This window comes from Vanacampus margaritifer, chromosome 16, assembly GCF_051991255.1.
Source record: "Vanacampus margaritifer isolate UIUO_Vmar chromosome 16, RoL_Vmar_1.0, whole genome shotgun sequence".
NCBI lineage: Eukaryota > Metazoa > Chordata > Actinopteri > Syngnathiformes > Syngnathidae > Vanacampus > Vanacampus margaritifer.
The window spans coordinates 8,911,184-8,934,920 of record NC_135447.1 but is presented as its reverse complement, the minus strand read 5'-3'; the positions used below and the strand labels follow the sequence as shown (position 1 = coordinate 8,934,920).

Sequence of the window (23,737 nt, the reverse complement as noted above, 5' to 3'; positions counted from 1 at the left end):
CATTTTTATCATTAGCGTCATTAGCTAACTAGCATGTAGCATCCAACACAAAAATCGCAAAAATGAGTAATATTAGTTATAAGAGATGCGCCATTGTTTTCCAAATCAAATATTTACTGAAGATTCCTTCCAGGAACAGGTGGCTGATGTTAATCATTTGTTTCACAAGGTCAGAGCTCATAAGAAACTAAACATTTATCAGCGCAGACTGCGCTAAGGACGACCGCTGCATTCAGTCCATTCTCCAGATGAGACTTGTTTGATAGAAAAAGGAAAATAAGTTTGAAGGCTGTGTGACTCGTGTTACTGTTAGAATAAATCAACATTTTACAATGTGTGTGCTAAACGACTAAACATTGTACAGTTTTGTGTGTGCTAGCCTGAGTACTAAACAACAGCTTGGGTCCAGAAGGCCCCAGTGACACTCACGGTGCCAACACAGCAATAATACACACACACTCGCTCAGCTGTGAGGACTGGGCTGAGCTGACATCACCCCACCAATCACCCCGTGACTCATTCACAGAAAATCCTAATTTCCCTTCTTGTTCTCCAAGGTTTAAGTTGTCTGTTATATCTTGCTGTGGCCCTCAGTCAAGTGTGGCGCAACACCAGGAGCAGTTGAACATATACAATAAAGCCTGGTTCACACACACCAATTTTAACATGTTAAGTAAGGTACACATATCTTACTCATTACCTTTTTTTAAAAAATATACTTCATTTTTCATAATTTTTTATACTTTTGTGGCTTTCTGACATTTTTGGCAATTTTAAGGAGCTATTAAGGTAATTTGGGGATTTTTTATTTATTTATTTTTTTTTTACCTTTTTGCTATCAATTTTCTGACATTTTTGGCAGTTTTGTGAACTTTTTACGGTAATTTTTTTTTCTTCTTTTTGGACATTTTATGCTCACTCTTTGGACATTTTTAGTTTTTTTAACCGTCTACCTTTCATCTTAAAATTTGACAGATATTTTTTGAATATTTAATTATTCTTTTTATTTTATTTAATCAGTAATTCATTTGAAGAATATTTTATCTAAAAAAAAAATACAAATAAATATGTATAAAAAATAATAATTTCTACAATTTTTTTTTAGCGATCCACAGGGAGCCACAGGAGAGGGATTAAAGAGCCACATGTGGCTCGAGAGCAGCAGGTTGCAGACCCCTGTTCTAGTGTATGTACAGTACTACCATGGGCATGTCTAGCCTTTTACTAACCTCAACCATTAGTGTCCCATGTAAAGACGTAACGTGTACTGTACAACCTCACTGAAAGCGTCATCTAACCCCAACCATTAGTCCGACGGCAAATTGACACACCTGAACACTAACCCCCCCCCCCCCCCTCAAAAATAATTACCAGCCCCTTAGCCCAGTAAGATCAACAATCGTCTTCCGACCAGGCGAGGCCACTCGTGTTCGTTTCCCATTACTTTTTTTTGCTATTTAACATGGCTGATAGAGGTCGCCAAACTACAATATGTATTTTGGTGCATGGTAAAACTACCAATATGGTCGTTATTGTTGGAGGACTTGTTGGATTGGTTGACGAGACAAAAATCAAAAACCTAACAAGCAAGATGACATGAAAAATCCAAACCTTAAACTGTGGGGCAGAGATGTGCTAACCACTATCTCACTATGTCGTCCAAGTGAACTCCATTTAGCAATATTTTGTTCAGCGGAGCACCTGAGTGGTAATGGAAAAAACATATGGTTGCAGGTGCAGCACTGTTACGTATCCTGTAATTTTACCTTTGCACAAACCTCCACTTAACTCTAATAAAGTTACAACTTACTTCGACCTGTGATCTTCTCCCTGTGTGCACACATTTCTTTATTATTCCATGTGACAGCTTCAATTGAAGTTATAGGCTGGTAAGTATTTGGGAAGTTTCACTCTCCACCACGTATTTCTCTCCAGGTGTCAACCCCACAGACTTGGCTCGTGGCTATCATTTAAAAGTCTCTGCGCACACACACATCAGTGGCCCCACATGGAAGGGAAATACTTCCTTGGAATCAAATGACATCCCAAATGTTTTTAAATAGTGACCACATTAATCAAATCAAGTGATTGAACACATTGTTCTTTAGTTTTGTCTTTAATTTTTGCACGTGGCACATCAGTATTTAATTTAATGGGTTAGCTCGTTTAATTCTTTGCTACAATTTGTCCTTCCAACAGTGACATTTTTGAGTGAACACAGCTAAATTATATGAAGTTTTTCAAGAGACACAAATATTCAGCGAAATATGAGGGACTGATGTTGTTTTGCATAGACTTAATCCAATCTATTCAAGCGCAAAGTGAATTCTTTGACTGTTTTTTTGGGGTACTGTACTTTCATGGCATGTAACATGCGCACCCGCTGACTTACATTATGCAACAATGCAAGAAGAGAGTCGTAAATGTAAGCCACATGGAATTGGCAAAACTACAGAGGTGTTTTGTCTTCATCTGGCATGTAAAAATATTTGAGTCCACATGTTGAGACTTTTTGTAAGTTATCAGCATTACACAAACGTTGGAAACGTTAGCTTGTGTTTTGTTCTGCTGGCAAAATAATATTTAATGCTCTAATCTACGGCGTTTTTTTTAAGTGTACAACATTTTGTTACATTTAGCTTCATACATTGATTTTAAAAAAATGGTGTGAATTTTTAAGGGTCACTTTTTTTGCACTTTACAGCAATATTTGTCAAATTACATTATATGGGTTACATAAGAAGCCACTCAATGTGTCAACTAGCTGCTCACATGCCCTAAGACAATGCAGCACCAACTCTGAAAGGTTCAAAGATGTAAAAAAATAAATAAAAAATTGTACAACTTAAAGTACACATTATGTGCTTTTTCACAATTTAAAACAGTTCCCAGATGTCTTACTAAAAGATCTCGGATATTCTTCCCTCAAAATACACACACAAAAAAAGAATTAGATCACACTTAATATCCATGCTTTTCCGACCCGTCCAGCAATTATTTTTCAAAGAAAAAAAATATAGGCATGCAATGAATCAAGCTATTTTTTTTTTTTTTGTGGTACAGTATTATTGAACACTTCTGGAGACTCTCCGCAGCAGGAGATATTCCCGCTCCTCGTCCAGACTGCAAATGAATGAAACATGCGTCAAGCCACAACTGGTTAATTTCACCATATAAAGTGCAGAACAACTCGTTCACAGACATATTTTAAGAAATAGGCACATATAAGTTTTTGGGGGGTTAATTTTATTTTACACTTGGGTGGCCAGGCACTCTAGAGACCCTATTAAAAAGCTCATGTTTGCCATATATCACTTTTAAAAAGGGGTATAACCCCCATAATTTATAGCACTAATTCTATATTGGAAGAGAGATTGTTTTCCCAACTAACCAGCACTGGATGATTTGCACTGTTGTCACTCATGATCATAACGTGTAGAACGCAACATCCAAAGGCAGACATAACCAAATTTGACTTCTCTGTCACAATATCAAAAGAAAAAAATCAAAAGTAATGAAATGATATGATGTTTTCTGTATTTCCTCCAAAATTCATTTTCTCAACCTCTTATTCCCCACAAGGGTCACGGGGGTGCTGGAGCCTATCCCAGCTGGCTTTGGGCAGTAGGTGGGTTTCACCCTGAACTGGTTGCCAGCCAATGCAGGTTCCTCCAAAATGTGGTATCTTACTTTTGTTTCTTGAAGGCAAAAACATTTTTATATTTTTATTCGATTTTAATATACTTTATTTTGATCAACATTTCTTTCTACATGTTTTGTGCTGCTCCAAACTAAGCAGCAAGAGAAAAAAAAAAAAGCGACGTGCATGATTGCAAACTGGCTCACTCACAGATGATGACAGCAATAAATAGTAGTAATCAACTTTTCAGTAGGTAACATCTTAAACTGACAAGTGAACTATTTTTTATTTGTTATGGCGAAAAACCAAGCATTGTACTCAACGACCTCAGCGTCCGTTCACAATGTTTTTCCCCGAGCAGAGCTGTACGTGCAGATGGATAGATATTCACCTTCTAAATAATCCCACAAGAAGACATAAACAACTTCCTGTGCCGGCAGACCAGCAGCAGCTGCAATCAGTGTAGTTAAACTGGTTAGTTTACTTAAGATGAAGTGGGAGGAAATTCTGTTCAGTAACGCAGAACCAAGCGTAAAAGCAAACAGGAAGGAACGGTCCCCATTCAGATAGTGGACATTGTCAGGAAGGAGGCTGCCAGCTGCATTTGGCAGAGACGGCGTAACAGGGCAGGCAACCCGGGCAATTGCAACTGAATTGGGTCCCGGGAGACGACTGATATTAGTCCAAATCAGTGACACAACTGGAAATGGCTTTACTTCAGATAGTTTTGTCAGTGAAGTGTACTCCAAGATGCTCTGTACATCTGAGTCCCATAATTACTCACACATCAGGCCATACGTCCACTCCAAAGTCAATTTGATGTAAATAGATGGTGGTGTGTCAGTATACACCAGTTGGCTACAATTACAAGCAAAAGTCATATAAGGTCTGGCTCCTTGCAAGCAGAGCTCAAGTACGGCTTACAATTTAAGCTTCAACGGAAAAAGCTGGGGAAAAAACATCAATTCAAATGTGTTGCATAAAGAACAAAAGAACAAAAAGCACAATCTGGCATTCATTATATCAAGCAAGTTCCATCAAATGTTGCTCCTTCCATCCATTTTCGATCATTCTTGTCATCACAAGGCTCATAGACTCGCGGGTCAGATGCGATCTACGTATCCCGACTGACTTTGAACGAGTGACGCGCGACACCCAGGACCATTTACACATTCCCTATCGGCAATTCCGAGATGACGTCACGAGTCAAAATGGCGGCTAGTTAGGTGAAAGAAATGTCTCCGCTCTTGCATTGAACTTTGGATCGTTGAAATTTGATTTAAAGATTTGAAAGGATTATTTTGATTTTAAATGTCAGAGCCAAGACGCAAACACAAAATCTTTTCTTACATAGCTAGCTAGCTAATCTATCTCTCCATCTCTCCATCCATCAAAAATTCTCTGTTAAAGTGTGTCTCCTTTAACATTGAATTACAATCTAATCACGAAATGATGTTATAGCAGTCAAACATTCATCCTGTAGTGCGAGCACACAAACTAATTTGGCCCGAGGTTTTGAAAAGGGACACCCTAGCCGCACATGCCCCTTGTTAGTTTTAATGTTTATGACAGGAAGCACCTCGGGCGATGTCCTGGAATGTAGTTGACCTGATGAGGGAAAAGTCATTTTTCTCTTTACTCAATGCTGTCTATAAATCACTTAGTGGAAATTAACATCCTCTTAATGGTCATGTACATGTAAACCATGAACATACAGCGTTCTTAACAAATCATCCATGGCTTTCTTGCTATGGGTTGCCCCTTTGTAGCAGTGGCGTGTTTGAGGGGTCTTTGTCCCATCGCCAACAGTGTCTAACTCGGCCATTTTTCTCGACAGGGTTCTTGTTCATGTCTGACCACAGAAGTCAATGTTGGAGGTTCTGGATTAAGCCATTTCTTTGTCACTGCCTTTTTCTAATTGCAGCAATCAGAATCAGGAAGCGGTCTACCATCAAATGGCCAATTTTTTAATGCTCTTAGCATATACCGTGTAACCATTTATTCTCTGTACGCCACATTTAACGGTTGTTATTTAACCACCTTTTCTTTCCAATAAATGTTAAAAATGTTGTTGTTTTTTATCTTAACTGGCCTCGATCTATTCCCATTAAATTGCCTCTCTAGATCTGTCATGCTTTATTTGTCTCTTAACAAATACGTATTTCGTTTTGGGTGTGTTTTTGAGACGTCCACCTGGCTCGTCTTAAAGTGGACTTTGTGTGAAGATAAAATGGAAAAACACAAGCCAAAAGCGGAATAAGATCCAAAAGGTGAATTGAGAGAGCCAACAAAGTATGGAAACAATATGCAGCACGTGTCACGTGTCAGTCCATACAAACGTCTTATTTTCATATCATTTCGCTGAGAATAAATCAGTTGATCCGCTTATTTGACAACAATATGCAGCTGCAGGAAGGAGCAACAACTGATGCACATGGATGCCAGTCCCCCCCCCCCCACCCCCGAACACAGTCGCGGCCAGGCATGTCATTCCCTGGTGAGCGAAATGTGTGTGAAATGTGTTGTCAATCGCTTGTTGGAGGGAGTCAGCAAGTTGGCAGGGAGGCTCCAAACAGCGCACAGCAAACGTACAGGCCAGTCTATGACATAGTGTTGATGCGCTGGGTAGCAACAGGGCTCAAAATTGACATTGTTATGAAGTACGGTTTAGGCAGAGCCACGTGTCAAGCGCGGTCAGTCATTTTCCAACAATTATTTATCTTTTGCTGAGCTGAGGTCAAATGGGATAATCTGCGGCTTTAGAGAATAGACTGGATATCGTCTATGGTGTTTATAATTTTGCCTCAATTGCATTTAGAGATGTTATATCATCTGGCACGATTTAGACTGACCTGGAACCTGCAAACGTTGTAAATGTAACATTTTCTGATTTAAAATAGATTTGTTTAACAGAAAGGTAAACCTCACATCAGATGCCAGCCTTGTAAAATCTCCACATGTATGGGAAGAGTTTATTTATTTCCATTTATTCTCAGCTCAAAGTATAGAGCGCCGAACGAATGACTGAAAACTGGAATGATGTGCTCATTAAACCGGCAAGCCTGTTTCCATTAACTCAGAACCCTAGTGATGAAGAGCGCTTTATTTTGCTATTTATGAAGAAATAAATGACACAATAGTAATCTTTGGACTCAACAAAGCTCCATGTAAGGACATTTTATCTTGTGGGGAAGCAGATTGAAAGCACCTGTTTGGAAGTGCAGCAGACAGACATTCTCCGGGCAGTTGTTGCATATTTCCACTGCCGCTTATTGTAACAAATTCAATGCAGTGACATGACTTGGTACATTTTGCCAAATTTTTCAACTTAATTGGCAAAAAAAATCGCCAATTTTTATGCAGATGGTGTATTAAGTTCATGATCACAAACCCATTAACATATATTAATGAAAACATATTTTCACATTATCAATACTGTTAGCGCTTGTCACATGACCTAGCAAATGAAGATATGTGCATACGGGAGTTATGAATCATAGTGACAGCGTTTTGCACGCACATGTCCCCCACACATGTCAAAACGGGGTTCCAGAGCAGCCCAGACAGGACGTCTGCTCCTTAAATTGAAAGCACTGAGAGTCCCGGCATTAAGTGTTCTGTCTTTGCAGTGACACAGAACTCATAAAACAGCATCCAGCACGGTGTCTTAGTCAAGTTCTTTTCATTTTCCGGCAGTGCACGCCCATTCACGTGCCCGATGACACTGCGAGCATGCCACGAGCGCAATATTTCCATTAATTTTTATGGACATCATAACAATTTGAAGCACTTCAGAATTTATCTTCTACAAGGGGGAATAAAAAAAAATAAGTAAGGACTGAGGAAGGTTTGTCATAAAAGTCGGCAGCATGTAAACATGTCACACACAGGTTCAATCAAAAGGACTTTTATAGCACCCGAGGCCTCTCAGGAAATGTGCAGCGTACGGTAATAATAGCGTGATATACTTATCGCGGGTACGACGTTACATAATCGTTGTTTGCAGGGGACAGCTGCTCTTCAAACATGGATGGCCTGGGAGCCTCTGGCAGTAAAATAATAAGAACTAAAGCATTCCTTACATGGAGTCACGTGAGCTGAACTCCTAGATTACATCATCACTGGCATAACATTGGTTATTTAATTATAATAATAATAATATAATTATAATAATTAAAATAATAAAACTGGAAGGCTGCCATTATAGATTATACTACCGTTCACTCAATCAGCGTTGGTGTAAATCTTGAAGTTTTATTAAGGGCTATTAGAATGATGTAGGGAGCGTATAAAAGATGATCATACCAATTAAAAACAGTTATTGTGAAATCATAGTTTTGAATTGGCCCTGCACAGCAGATCTGTTTTTTTGTCTTATTAATGCTTAATCAGCATATGATGTATAACAACGGGCCGTATATGCCCAATGCAAGTCTAGCACAGTCAAACCAGTACTGTGGGGAGTTTTCTTTCTTTTGGTATTTTATTATAACGCAGATAGAAGAAGGCGTTTGGATAATGATGCGTCGTCGTGGGAGGGAACGCAGCCAACTCTCGGCCAATCGAAGAGGCTCCCCTCATTAATCCATTTAAATTCCGATGGAGGCGTGTGGTCTACATGGCGGGGAGTCCATGCAGGAGATCGATTTAGACTAAATAGGACTAGTTGGAATATGCATATAAATATATTAAACTATTTTTAAGATGACAATGTTACTAATTTGACCTGCGCATATTTTTGAATAAAATACAATGTCATCTACCACACGTCCACAGAGTTCAGAATCAGTCTGCCTGTGCCTTGCTTAAATCCATTAAAATCGCATTAAATCACCTGCGGATCAATTTAGACCTGGTTTTAGGTCTTTGAGTACTTTGGGACACCAAATTGCCAGATGCACCGGGGGCGTAGAATACGCCGTCAACACCTATCGAGGTATAACGCAGTCTACCAAATTCACAGACACACTAAACTAGATTTGCCCCGACACAAAAATGAAGATGCGTTTGTTTACGAAAATAAGGCCCTAAATGTCAATCTAAAGTCAATATTTTTCACCCCAAAAAAAAACTATTAGAGTGGATCGTAGTTTTTTTGTCTGTTAGCCAGCAGACGACTTCCTGGTTCATGGACGTTTTGAGCTTGCAGTCGATGATGATATGAAAATTCTTTAATGTGGATGAGGTAATTGACTCAAATGATAAAACTTGCATCCGCACTTTTATTGAGATATTCCCATAAATTGAATGTGCTATTCCTATGCAACGTCCCAAAATGACGTTATGGCGGTCACTGACTTCAGTGTCCTCTTTCAGAGTGATCTGCCGCTGATGAACTTCCTCGTTTTTGGCTGCGTGTGTTTGGTCACTGGCTTGCTGCACGCTGAAGGATCCGCCAACAAATTTGCTGCATCGTTCTTGAAACTGGCAGACAAAATGTTTCTGTAGACTTCTGAGACGATATCAGCGGTGCCATCATTTGTTACATTAATGAAGATTAATGACTTCATCCCAGAAGACGGTATGCAAGTGAGCTTGTAAGTTATTGGTAAAGGTTCAACTTCGTCTCATCAAGCCCTAAAAAAAAAACTTGTCTCAGAACTTTTCAGGCTCGTCTCGGTACTTTCTTTGGACCATCCGTTTTGTTACCACACGAGAGGTGTCTTTATACTTCAGGACATTCCAAATGTTTGTATTGTTATGAATCTTATCTGAGCTTCACAGTTGCTCGTTCTTCCATTCATCACCATCTCATATTAACGACATCACATCCCATATCGTCCCCCTTTCGTGCCGTTGCCTATCCAACAGTTTCCGCCGGTCTCTATCGGGGTATCGCCAGTTCAACTTCTTGACTCGTGTTGCGTAGCTCAGCCATGTTTTCCAGGCCCCGAAGCGTCGACCTCGGTGTTCTTGGAGTCCGACTCGCAGCCCAGCTGTAACGGAGTCACATCACAGCGGGCACGTTTCCAAAGCTTGGCAGGAAAAAGAGCCATCAAAGCACACACACACAGACACACACACGAGTTCCAGCAAGAGTTCCAGAATCTCTGATAAAGCCTAACTGGCTTTGTGCCGTCCAGCTTTCACCCCTGGAAAGCAAAACCAAATGTTCTGAGGGGACAGAACCAAAATGCGCATACGACATCTTTGTGGGATGATGCATCTGCTGCTCACTTTTCAAACCTGCCAGCTATGATCTGCTTTGCTGCACGTCAGTATCACAAAGTAACACATCAATCTATTTCTATGATACGAGTTGAGCATTATCTTTGTAAAGGCAGAACTGATCTCATTACATTTCGTAACCCCATTTGTGTACCATTTACGTACCATTGTGGCCATTTGTCTAATTGCATTGAATTGCTTCGATACAACATGTTTATCTGCATGTGGAGCAACGGCAATACATCATTTTGGTCGGGATCCAAAGAAAAACACCAACAAAGCTGCTATTGTAAATGTAAATGGGTAATGGCCATAATGGATTGAAATGAGTCACTGTGGCTTGTTCGAAACAAAGTATTTCATCAAGATAGACGACTAGCTCGGCTCTACATCGGTCTTTAATGTTGGGTTTGGTTTCACACGTTAAGGTCTGCAAAACATTATGCAAAATTCCTAAAGGAAGTCAACTCGATTGGTTTCTAGCTCAGACCTTCAATGAGGACAAGTGGTATAGAAAATGGATGATTTTAATATACAGTACTGCAGAAATACTCAATGTATATCTTCAAAGCAAGCCCAACACTAATGGCTGACAAATTGCAGAACTCAACAAATATCGTCCTCATCTGCACCTTAAAAGTTCACCAGGTCACCTCTGACCAAAAACTCCACCTTCCTCACACGCGGGCGAGGAAAATTCCCTGCTGGTGTGCGATATTACAGCGAGGAGGCCCACTGTGTGAAAGAGGAGCGCTTAGGTTTCTCATACAGTACCCAGCAAACATTCACTCATCGAAGGATTACTGCTGATTCGTCAAAGTCAGGAGTTGGCCCAGAGACGATCCATCTGCTGTTCCAAAGTCTTACATTTTAGCCACGACAAAATAAAAGATCAGACCGAAGAGTGCCTATCAAGTAACCACCGGAGTGAACAAGATGGAACAGAAAGTCTCCAGATGACAGCAAATGGATGCGCTTTTTACTGATGAATGTTGACAGACAGAAAACGACATAATCGTTTGTACCACAGCCCCGTTTGGAAAAAAAAAAAAAAAAACGCTTCTTAAATGTTCTGTGACAAATTTGGCCGTCCTCATGAAAATGTTAATGGAGAGCTAATGCCATTAGACTGCACGGTACACATCTGACGGATGTTTCCATCGCGCATACTAACTATACAATATTTACAGGCGTCAGCTGAACGTCAAGCTTATCACCCGCCCTCGTCTGTTCCGAGATTCTTCACTCGACCGTGTGAAGCTGCTGGCCTGACTGAGATGTCTGTCATCTGCTGACGGCGGATCGACCGATCAAAGGCCTCATCATCATTCACGTAGCGCCTTCTTACCTTGAGAAACACTTGACTCTCACCAGATGCCAGGGATTTGCCCGCAGCCCTCATGAGTGTTCCCACCATATAAACGCATGTTTTGCCTTCTGCTTCCAGCTTTTGTTACCAGACATGGCAAAGGTAGTAGAAGCCTACTATTGCAAATCTCATACTTGAGAATGTATGCATAAGTACAAAAGTAAAAATGGCAAAAACAGAAAAAGGGTTCGACCCAAAATGCAAGATTTGAGGCACAAATCAGTTAAAAAAAATAAATAAAATAATCTAGTAAAAAGGTTGGCAGTACAAAAGCCATCAGTCAGCGTGAGCAGACGGATGCAAAACATGAGGCGAAAGACGAGGTCAATAATCAAAACAGGGTCAAAGCTAACAAGCCGTTGTTGTGAAACAAAGAATGCTGGAAGGTGATGACTGAGTACGAAGAATGAACTGGCGACGAGACACAATGAGACACTAGCTAAAACAAGGATAACGAGGTGCAGGACTGCAGGTGAGGAGAGACGCGCTTAGAAACAGGTGCGCGCTAAACGGGCGTTCGAGAACACACGCAGTCACAAGACACAAATGCGGCACTACAAAAATCTCAGCACTACATTTTAATCTCTATTTTATCAACTTATATTACTCATAACATTGCTAACGTTGTGAACTGAGTAACAGTAATTCTGAAGTAACAAAAACTGGAAAATAATTATGTTTTCAGATTAAATGAAGAACTTTAAACGGCAGTGGAGCTCAATCAATCGACATCTCAACCGTGTTGGACTTTGACTCTCTGTTTACGCAGGGTTAGCATCAATGGAAGTTGAAACAAAATTTGGACAAAGTGAGAAGTACCAAGTAAAGATCTGTTTAAAAAATGTAGGGCGTAAATGACAAAAGTCTTCAGGGGAAAAAATGAGTACAGATAATAGAAAATATGAAGTTACTTCCTACCCCCGTTTCTTACCAACCCAACATTAACTGGCCTTGGGAAATGCCCCAAAGCCTCATATTGTCAGTTTTGAACAATGAGATGGCAAAAGGCATCCCTGTTCCAGTATGTGTTTTCTTTTTTAAAACATTGTGATCATCTGAAATCTCTGTAATTGATATTGTTCTTACAAATGTATTTCAACACTCCCACTGTCCGTTTGCAGTCTTTTTTTTTTCCCGAAGGCCAGGATAATGAAATTTATAAACAGGAAAAGTGCTAGCTTCTTGTCTATAAAAGTTTTAAACAGCACATGATGATAAGTGTAAATGTTGCTCATATTTTCCAAACTCTGAGAGGGGACATCATTTTTAAAACATGGAAAATTGAACCAATCAAAGTCAAGTATGCTCAATTGTAGCTTACACCAAATGTCCTCGGAATTTTAGGTCTTTTAGGAATTTTCAAAAACACATTTTTGGGGGGTGTTTTGTATAGAATTTTTAGGGGGAAATATAGGCTGTAACATAAAATGCAGAAAAAGTGAGTCACCGTATGAGATTTCTCATAAACAACAGACGTTCATGTTCAGCACATGGCCTAAAGCTCTCAAAGTCGACGATCAAGATCACAAGCCAAAGATGTTTTGCCCTTGAGCATAAAAGGAAAGTGTTTCCCCCTCCTGCCCGCATGTGCCTCCATCCTGACCCGGCTCGTCAGCGAGCACGCCGCTAACGTTGTTTTACGACCAAAACTCCAGCGCTGAGCCTCCCAACACCTGTACGATAAATCTTCCTTCGACGCTAACATGACATAACCCCGCAGCTTCTTTGCTGAAACCAAACACAAAAACTACAACGGAGGCCTGAAAAAAGGGCAGGGCATCAAGGGTCAACTCGTCTTTGCCGTGCGTTAGGTGGCGCCGTGCCGCATTTTCATTTTAATCACAAATTACAAAGGTTTTCAAACTTTTTAAATCAAGTTCCACCACAAAACATACTAAGCTCTCCATGTACCAACATAACGAACGTTGCTGAATTTTTTTTTTTCAGCAAGAATCAAAAGTACTTCAATTGTTTTTCGAATTGAGATTTACACATACAGTAACGTGTGTTCTTCAAATCAAGAGGAGCCCCGCTTCTTTGTCGCCTCCCTTATGCAGTTGGCAGGTCGACGAGTAAGCAAAATAGGGAGGTATGTTGATGACGTGAACTGATCAAATCACAGCCTCATCAGAATGCAATGTGTTTCTTATCACCAAGAACATGGCTTGGTGTTTTTCTTCTTTTGTTTTTCTTTTGTTAAATTCTGCTGAGACGCAGAGTGAGTTCCAGAAAACATGATGTTTTAGAAAATCCCCCTATACAAAGCCAAGACTTGACGCAACCTTATTGCAAAGAGAGAGAGAGAGAGAGAGAGAGAGAGAGGACTTGGATACAGCTCAAGAGCAGCACCCAATATCTCCTTTTTCTTCTTACAGTATATGCTTGTAATCACACTCTTTCTTAAAATGCAGTATTTGAACACCTGGTCATGACAACTATAAGAGGTAGAAATCCCCTTGGCCGCCATAAAAGCTTCCATTTTCCTGGGAAGATGTTCTATAAGCTTTCGGAGTGTGCCTGTGGGAATTTCTGTCCATTCATCCGCAGTGGAACATTTGTGACGTCAACAAGTGATGAATATAATGTGAATAATAGTACGACTAATCACCATCATCATCATAATATTCATGCAAGGCATCACACAAGAGGTGCAAAAGCATAAGAAGCACAACAAAGAGACTCAAATTCTTTTCCAAGCAGCTTGGGTCATTTTATGGAAACGTACCCCAACCGTTTGCGATGATGAAATTTGTGACCTCATGTCTATTTTACAGCCAACTATTTTGCTTTTATAACCGCGCATACAATATGCAGACCGTAATTGATTTAGTGTTCTGTTTGCCCTCACGTTAGGATAGACTAAAATGCGCACATTTCCATTGACTTGAGATCTACTTGAAGTGATTGTCGAATGGAAACACTTCATCCGTGCTGGTGGTTCTGTGGCTCGTTTATCTTAATTAACAATAAAAGTCATAAAAGGAACATTGTCACACTGTCTCATGGTTTAAATGGATCGCATGAGTGTCAAAGAATAATTGTGATTTTTTTTTTTTTTATACTATTAAGACTTCATCAAAGTGGTGTCTGGGAAAGGGTCAAAGATCATGCAGCAGACTTTGACTTTATTGATGAAGAGAATTTTTGGCTCATTCAACTTGCAGCACCTTTTCGCACGTTCTTTGTTTCACACTGCTCGCCAAAGTGTACTTTTATAATCACTCTCATATCATTAATTCACAAAATCATCAAACTTGAATGTTATTGCTAAATGCTCTGATCTGCTTTCAAACAAACTGGTCAATATTATAAAATGATTCTGCTTGAAACATTGAACAGCTGTGAACAATATTATGGGATGATTTCTCCGACAATAAACTGCATTTAATTATGAATGGAAATCTGTCTTAAAACTTGGAATGAATAACTGAATGGACCACAGATCTCATCTCATTGTAAGACTAAACCACTGACACCACATTATTAACATTTAGGGGGGAATAAACTGAATGGAATTGGAGCCATAAACACAAAACAAACAAATCAACAAAACAACTCAGTGACATAAGTGGGGTGAAATACAACATTAAAAACAGCTCTAAGTGCATTTCTCCCCAAATGCAAACCATAATAATCATCATACTGCTTCCAGTGGCCCAATAAAATGAGTCAAATACAACTCAAACCTGACAAAATTTACCTATAAAATATTCACCTATGACAAACCAGTCTTCAAGTTAGCTTGCACTGAATAATGTTAGCTAGCTTAGCTAACTCTGATTTGGGACTATATTAGAGTGAGCAGATTTTCAACATTAAAATTAAAAATCGGAAACTACAATTTCACTGAAAATTGAAATAGACAATAAATTCTCACCAGGAAGTAGCCTACTTCAATCTGGTGACTGGTGGTTGAAATTACTTCAGCTAATGCTAAATGCTATCTTGGTTGACAGGTCAACAGACTTAAAGAAATCATTACACTCACCATTATCCAACTTTTGTTGCTCCGTCCCAGCAGCTACTGGAAGCTGGCTATGTCCGTTTCGTTGCAGTCTCACATTGTAACTTTGGAAATGTGCTCGCGTAGACACTCTGATTGCATTCATGTAAGTAACTGTGGCATTAGGCTAGTAGGACTACATTTCCCATCATTCTTAGACACAGAAGCAGGAAGTAGTACTGGTTCTGGTATGACAAAAATAGACTCGGAGAATAAATGCAGATGATAATAACAATGCAAATGTGAAAGTAAATAGGAAGGATTTTAAGAGTTAAATTCCTTTTTAATTGGTTTAACTTGTGAATCGCTATGACAGCTATGTGATTGACGTACACATGGGGCTGTCGAAATCCGCTGGGACTCGGGACACGCACAAGGCTCAAAAGAAGGACTTTCTCGGTTGAGCCGCTTTTAAGGCAACATTTTCAATCAAGCTCTTGTCTTGGATTTCATGAATCATGACATTAAAATATGCGGCCCTAATGTTGTGACAAGTAGGTCTATGTTGAACAAAAAAATATACATCTGGTATCAAAAGCTGTTCTATGTGGTTGTATACACAACATATCTGAAGTTTAAAATGAGTTTAGAGTAGGTTAGTGTAGACCTAAGCAAGATTCAAGTCAGTCCTCCTGTTGCCTCATGGCCTTAACTCACACAGCCCAGGTATGCATCCATCATGTCCGCACGGACTTCCAGCTGTGAGACAGCTGTGGTGAAATGTGGCCATCAGGTGGGAGTATTTTTGCATAGACTCTGCAGAAGAGACCTCTGGAAGGAATCATCGCTTGACTCTGGTATCAGAAATTCCAGCAGCAAGTCGCAGATGCAATAAACGAGATGCCTGCACACAGTGTACAAAAGGGAGAGACCATGAAAAAAACAAAAAACGACCTTCTTTGACTTTATGTTACGATCTTGAGTGGTGTAAGTTGCGATTCTGTAACTTATCAGAGAGAGCAATGGCTGTTTTATTTCCCTTACAATTTTATGTCGAATACAGAGCAGTGATTTAATCATGAAATTCAATCTAGACCAGGGGTCTCCAAACCGCGGCTCTAGTCCCTTTCCTCTGGCTCCCTGTGGATCTCTAAACCAATTAGTAGAAATTATGATTGTATTTTTTTTTTTTACATAATTTTTTGGGGGATAAAATATTAATTTAATGAAATAATGATTTTGATTAAAAAAATATTCCCAAAAAATGTCAGAGTCGAAAGGCGGATGAAAACGTTTTCAAAATTACCTAAGAATGTCCAGAAAGTGACCATAAAAATGTCCAATAAGGAAGAGGAAAAGCAGAAAATTACCATATAATGTCTTTAGAATTTACCAAAAAAATAGTCAGAACAATTGATTAAATAAAATGCAGAAAAGAAAATGTTCAAAAAGTAACTATAAAATGTCCAAAAACAAAAGAAGAAATCCAAAAAATTACCATAAAATGTACATAAAATTGCCCAAAAAAGTCAGAAAGAGTATTTTTTTTAAAGGCAAGAAAGAAAACTTTTAAAAAGTAACTACAAAATGTCAAAACACTAAAGAAGAAATTCCGAAAAGTACCATAAAATGACAGAAAGACAAAAAAAAAAGTCTAAAAATCTATATTTAAAAAAAACTAAGTATGAAAATGTTCAAAAACAAATCCAAAAACGGAAGACAAATGGTAGAACATATTGGATGGTGCATATTTTTCTGTTCTGGTGCAGCTTTTGGGACCTCAGTACATTAGACTAACACTAAAAGAGTTCTTTCTTCACAATCTTCAAATTTTTTGCGGCTCCAAACAAATTTTTGGTTATTTATTTGGCCTAAAATGTCTCTTTTGACAGGAAAGGCAGCCAACCCCTGATCTAGAAAGACTCAAATTCACATTTATGGACAATCTAGAATATCATACCGCCATCAAATTAGAAAGCAATTAAATGCTATCTTGACGACTCACTTGTTAATGTGATGGTCCTGTAAAGACTCCAACATGGTCTCCAAGCTCAGTCTGTACTTGTCACTGCCTAACATGTCAGTGATGAGCTCTGCAGCCACAAACATCAACACAAACCAGACACAGTAGGTCAAACTAAACATTGTCAAGCACTCAGTGAGCTGCAGCGTGCATTTTAAGCCTCAGCAAACCCGGAAGTAGCTTCAGGAGACACTCCAGGCATCGCTCCTTGGTTTCTTCTCTCTCTGCAGCGCTGCGTTCCGGCTGCGGGTGAGAGGGCAGAGTGCCTCCGGGCCACACGGCCTCCTGCAGCACTTGCAGGTAAATGACCCAACAGGGGGCGCTGGTCAGGTGGGCCACTCCCACGTCCATCCATCTGGGGGGGCAAAAATCAGTCAGACGCTGGAGTCACGTTTACAGCAACATCTGCTTAGAACGTAAGTGTGACATCTTTAAGTGCGTGCAAAGTGATGCAACACAAGCGAGCGAAAAACATAACAGCAGCTTGAATTACTTAGTGACCTGCTCAGTGAACACTAAGTAAGTCAGTGACGTTAATGACAGCAGAACACTGGAGCCTAAACAAAGGCAGTTCCCACAGATATTGTGGTCAAACAAGCCCAGTGTTAATCATAGTCATGCCTTTGTTGAAATCTGAATTTCCAATTTGGCATCAACATTGCATTTAAAATTAAAAAACAATGCCTTGGAAGGGGAAATTTGAGCTTATGCCATGCAATGCAACCCATTTGAAGTAAGACGCTGTAATATATTATAAAAAATATAATATTTAACAACACTCACAGCCAGTTAGAATACGAATATGCCCCCTAGTGGCTGTGAGCGCTGATTTTCCAGCAATTAATATCATCAAACCCTCTTTGATTGAGATATTGCTTAATATTAATGCTATTGACTAAAAATATGTATAACTAAAGTAATATAATTTTGTTTGACATAATGCTAGTAATTAGGGATGGCCGAGTTATCAACACCAGGAATTGGCGTTGGTATATACTTGACCTTATTTCAAGGTATCTGCACTCATAAAGGTAGCGCCCTCTTGTGGATGTTTTACAATCAGGAACTAGAAATTGGAAAATTGACATACATATCAAATATACAAAAGTACTAGTGACTAACTACTCAAAAGTTCAGTATTCATCTCGTATTGGTCTAAATATATATATATATATATATCGACCATCCCTAATGAAAATGAAAAAAATTCACACATAATGCTAGTGTTGATGCCCTTAACTTTCATCCAATTAATTGGTGAAACAAAAATAAAACGTTTAACTTATTAAAGCAATCAGTGAAAGCTGACATTCATTATCAAGAAAACGCATGCCTTTAAATGGGAACAAAACATTTATTGGAGATCTAAGTCCAACCTCTCAATAAACGTGCCAAAGACAAGTCTGATGGCCTTCTGGATGTTCTCTGTGCACAGCCAACTCCACTGGTCCTTCATCAACAAACACAAAATGTTCAGCGCAACATCCGCCACAGCTGTGTCTGAAAATAAAATAATAATTAAAAAAATAACAACAATATAGCCGTGCAAGACGAACCAGAACTATTCATAGAACTCAATGAAAGCAAATGCAAAATGCGGTGCTGTGCTGCTCTCTAGTGGCAGCACACGGCACTACACAAGACAGCTATGTTTATCTAATAAAATAAAAATGAAGTGCTGAAAAATAAACATTTAATAAAAAGTGCAGTCAACTTTGTGTGGGTGAGAGGAAGCACTCCATACCTGCACTGTGAGTTTTCCCAGAAGTCTTCCTGTTTGTGCCCAGGGGTTCCCTCTGCTTGGCTTGCTCACTACTTGGGGGCTCGCATAAAAGTCTTTCCTGCTCCAGGACAAAACTCTCCAGTTTTGACAAGGACATGCCATTGAGCACCTAGATGTGAACAAATCTGTTATGCTTTATATATATATATATATATATATATATATATATATATATATCCTAATATGTATGTATATAGTGTATGGCAACTTACAGGGCTGCCCTCACTAAAGCAATATGTCACTTTAGGATGCAAGTCAGGTGTATTTAGAGATGGAGACATTTTGCTTGGGAACATCAGCCTCCTGATGCAAGGAACATAAAAGCAAACATTTTCAATCCCATACAAATGTGATGGCCAATTAAATAAGAAACACACATAAGTAGACAGGACTGTGCTCTAACTCTATAGATTTACCGAAAGATGTTGGCCTCACCTGTACTTTCTGCTGTCCAGTATTCTCCCATCGGAGTCTCCCTCAAGGTCGTCTGTTGGACTCATGGCCTCGGGTTGAGGAAAGGCCGTCTTCAATGTGTCTAAAGCATTTTCCATCATCTGTAGTAGCAATCACGGACAAAACATTGGATCCCATTTTAGAAATAAATTCAACAAATGACTTGTCACCTTATCAATTCTTGACTTGACAAAAGGCCTTTTTCCAAAATATGTGCAAACCCCCGAGTTTAGAGACAGGAACTCCTGCATGTCTTCACTCCTCGCTGTCTCAGGTATGCTGTTCAGTTGCTGTAAAACAAAGAAATTCAATTCAAGTGACACACTATGCTAAGGAAAGTAGTAGAAAAATGCCAACCTTAAGGAACGTATCCAGCTGGCCTTTACGAGCTTCCACCTTCTCGCCATCCGTGTTCCCAAAGGGAAGGTCGGGAAACATTTTCTTTGGGCCTTTTACATCTGCAATACAAGACAGTTACATGCAATAGCATCAACACGTGTCAAGGTATTGTGACCAATGAACCCAGATTTCGATCGTTACTGACTCTTGACAAACTTCTTGACTTCTGGGTTCTCCTCTAAACGCGTCTGCAAGTTGAGGAACTCGCTGTATCGGCGGTTGACCGAGTGACAGGTCGCAGGGTGCAAAAGGTCACTGCTTTCAGGGCATGTCGCTGTCTCAAACTGTAAAATTTTTTAAAAAAATAAAGAAAAATAAATACATCCTCACATGAGGTCAAAGGTTAACTGGAACTGTAATGTTACCGTGATAGTGTAAAGAGTATAAGGAGTTCCAGTGCCACGTTGCTCTTTTGCACTGACTGTTCCCGCGATATGCACATTTTGGATGCCCAGTGATGCTTTGTTTGGAGTGTCAAAGTTCAAGGCGCTGAGGCAAAGCCTGCTTGAAGGACCTGCTGGGGTTCGTTCTTGCGCAATATCCGCAGGCCAGTGCGAATCCACCGGCAGCATCACCTTCGGCCCCAGATTTTTCAACGGGCCGAAGCAGCCAAAATCCTCATCGTCGTCCTTTAAATTCATGGCGTTGCAGAAGTTGGCCGACGGGCCGCATTCACACAATCGTCTGGTTGTGTCATCGTCTGTGTCGGATTGCATCAGGGAGTCCAGTGACAGCATTTTGGAGTCTGCGAGGTGAGAGTATTGGCCAGATGTGAGGGAACAGCAGTTGACCTTACACGGTGTGAGGAGACCGGCGTGACAATTCTCAGCTTTTCCGGAACAAGTCTCGAGGCTCAGCATGCTGAACTGAGAAGAGTCCGACTCGCTCATCGGGCTGAACAGCTCAGAATTGCTCTCGCTCGCCAGGCTGGCTTGATCCGAAGACGACAGGCAGGTGATCCACGAATCGTGAAGGGCGCACCTGTAGAGGGCGCCGTCCTGCTGTTTTCGCGATCTGGTGAAGACGTCCACGATGGTTTGGTTGAGCCAGTCGGGATCTGAAATCCTGCTTATGAGCGGCAGAAACACGTTGCAGGTGATGAGTTCGGTAACCATGTACCCTCCGGTCCTGGTTTCCATCTGAGGATATGGAACCAGCACGTGCAAGACGAGGTTAACCAGAGCTCTGGCGTAGCTGAGCTCAGTGGCCGCGTCGCTCACAGCTGGATGAGGGCTGTCCACTTCCTGGTAGAGCTGCCAAAGGCTAACGTCCCCACCGTGTGTCTCCAGCTGCAAGTGTCTGGCTGTCATGTAGCTCTGCAGGTGGCAGCCGTAAAGCTCTAAAAGCCGCTGGACCAGAGCTTTTCTATCAACTCGCCTTGCACGCTCCTTCAGCTCCATCACCGACTCCAGCATGGAATTGCGCACCGCCCGCTCAAACTCGCCTTCCACCTCTGGCAGAAGAGTGCGATACCAAGAAGACACGAAATCCCGCACCGCTTTGTGGACGGCACTGTGGATCTCGTGATTGAGCCTCCACTCATGTTCGGGCGAACACTGAGGTGGAGTCACCCCGCCGAGGGGCAAGAAGTGCTCCAGGTGGAGAAGGCTGTTGGCATCCAAAATGGCGCGCGAGCCAAGCCAGCCTCCCAAAACAACCAGGAGACTCGTGAAGATGCAGAGGAGCCAGACGTTCACCAGGAGATGGAAGAGGACCAACCAGGCCAGCAGAGCGCCAAGGCCTAACAGGCGTCTACGCTGGCCCAAAACTTCTGACAGGGACCACTTTTTACAACTCTGGAATGAAGGCATTATAGCCAGCAGATGAGATGTAGCCTGCTAAGAAAATATAAATATTATTAGTTATCATAATTCATAAATGACATTTAGTGAAGTAAGGTAGTGATGCTTTAAACAGTCTAAATTAGATTACATTAAGTTTCACTGCAAAGTACTCTGGTGTATTGAAATGTATTAATAAATTATTAAAATGAATAGTGTATTTTATCACAGCATTTAGTCATTATCAAGAAAACATACACTCTTGCCACCAACCCCTCAAAATTCCCCAAATCCCAGTGCAACTGAAAGCACCGCAATATTCTCGCGAGAACATTGACGTTACAACGAGACAGGTTGTTGCCATGACCACAACATTCAGAGTCACGAAAGACGGCGTGCCATATGTTTACTATTTTTCCTCATACAAGATAGCCCTAACGTTTTTATAAGTTTATGGTTACAACTTACAATACACTTGCAGCTCAATATTGATGACGATTTGGTGAACGCAATCGTAGCTTTAGATGTTTCATTTTAACAAGACAAATTACTTCATACTATAGTGCCACTATTGCACTTATTTAAATGTTTATAAAAGAAGAACAAAAAGCAAATCACCTGCATGGTTACAGCTTCATGTCTGGAACTTAGACTGTCCTCCTTGTGTTTTAATCCTCCAACAAAGATTATGAGGATTAGCCTGTACTCAACTCGGTTTAGGTGTCCACTTTACCTGCCAGAGTATAATTCTTCTTCCTCTTCATTCAAAATCAGCAAGCATATTTTTTAATTTGTATGCAGTTAACTTATTAATTTGAAATAAAGGGGGGTATTAGTCAAATAAACAATTAATTTTGTTAAATAATTGGTGTCATCATTACGATTAAACAATTTAAAAATAAATTACAAATCAAATATAATTTAGTTGATATTAAGAGTGGCCGCTAAACGTTTGTACACCCACGTTCTGTTAAACCGTTAGGATGGTCCAGAAATATAATGTTCAAATTCTCACAGAATATCCCTGTGGCAGAAGACTTAGATTTTTGATTCATGCGTTCGATTTTTTTTCTGACGTTTTGACGTTGACGCTTTTCAATGAGCGTTGTCGTGCAGTTAAAGTCAACAGTACCCTCTAGTGGACACAATTTAAACTGCAAGTCATTTTTTTTTGTTTGTTTCTGTTTTTAAAAGTACAGCATGTTTAAATACGAGCCAATAATAAACGGTTTCAAATCAAAACAAGTTTATTCAGTAGCAAACCAGGAATGTAAACATCTACTCGTGGTTGTCATGCCAGGCCTGATAGGTAATGGTGATTACGTACTAGAGGAATGCATTATTTAACAACACCGTAGCATGCATAGTGACACCACACCATTCACATCATGTGGCTCTTTAATCCCTCTCCTGTGGCTCCCTGTAGATCTCTAAAAATAAAATAAAATAAAAGAATAGCAGGAATTAATAATTTGTTTTTACATATTTATTTCAATTTTTTAGATACAATATTATTTCAATGAATTTACAATTTAGATTAAAAATGAATAATTAAATATTGAAAACTGTCAGAGTCCAAATTTGTAAGTTGTCAGAAAAAGACAGACGAACGGTGGATTAATGTTTTTTTAATACCTAAAAATGTAAAAAAAATAAAATAAAATTGACAATAAAATGTCCCCAAAAAAGAAAAACAGAAAATTAACATATATTTTTCACAAAATTGCCCCAAAAATTCTGAAAATTTATTTTGAAAAAAGCACAAAATAAAACTTTTAATTATCAAAAATTATCAAAAAATGTCGACAAAATTACCAAAAAGGCATAAAATTGAAAGCAAAAAAATGTAAAAAATAAATAAAAAAAGTAATAAAAAGAAAGATTTTTTTTTTTTTTAAATAACAAATAGCCACAAAATGTAAAAAAAAAAATGCACAAGAAAGACAGAAAATTACCATAGCATGTCCATAAAATTGCCAAAAAATGTCAGAAATTTGACAGAAAGGCAGAAAAGTCTAAAAATGAATGAAAACCAAAGTCTGGTGAATTATAAATAAAAAACAAATTAAATAAAATTAAACAATCCAAAAAGCAGAAGTGAATTTTATCTAAAAAAAAAGAAGTGGATGCCGCATATTTTCTGTTATGATGCAGCACTAATTAGCTCTTGGGCCCTCC

The 23,737-nt window shown here is 39.7% G+C and overlaps 1 protein-coding gene across 1 annotated transcript in view; it reads right to left on the bottom strand.

The window, feature by feature from the left end:
- The window catches only part of snx19a (sorting nexin 19a), a 48,741-nt gene extending 26,463 nt beyond the window's left edge, over positions 1-22,278 (bottom strand). Inside the window, exons 1-12 of the mRNA XM_077546383.1 lie at positions 22,178-22,278; positions 20,144-21,616; positions 19,924-20,062; positions 19,737-19,837; positions 19,550-19,669; positions 19,362-19,480; positions 19,139-19,229; positions 18,888-19,035; positions 18,520-18,643; positions 17,314-17,498; positions 17,126-17,213; positions 15,166-16,024 (exon numbers count right to left, since the gene is read on the bottom strand). Coding sequence (XP_077402509.1) covers positions 15,910-16,024; positions 17,126-17,213; positions 17,314-17,498; positions 18,520-18,643; positions 18,888-19,035; positions 19,139-19,229; positions 19,362-19,480; positions 19,550-19,669; positions 19,737-19,837; positions 19,924-20,062; positions 20,144-21,616; positions 22,178-22,183 — 2,709 coding nt within the window. The 5' untranslated portion in view covers positions 22,184-22,278 and the 3' untranslated portion in view covers positions 15,166-15,909. The remainder of the gene's footprint in view (positions 1-15,165; positions 16,025-17,125; positions 17,214-17,313; positions 17,499-18,519; positions 18,644-18,887; positions 19,036-19,138; positions 19,230-19,361; positions 19,481-19,549; positions 19,670-19,736; positions 19,838-19,923; positions 20,063-20,143; positions 21,617-22,177) is intronic.
- Between the last annotated feature and the right edge of the window lie 1,459 nt (positions 22,279-23,737).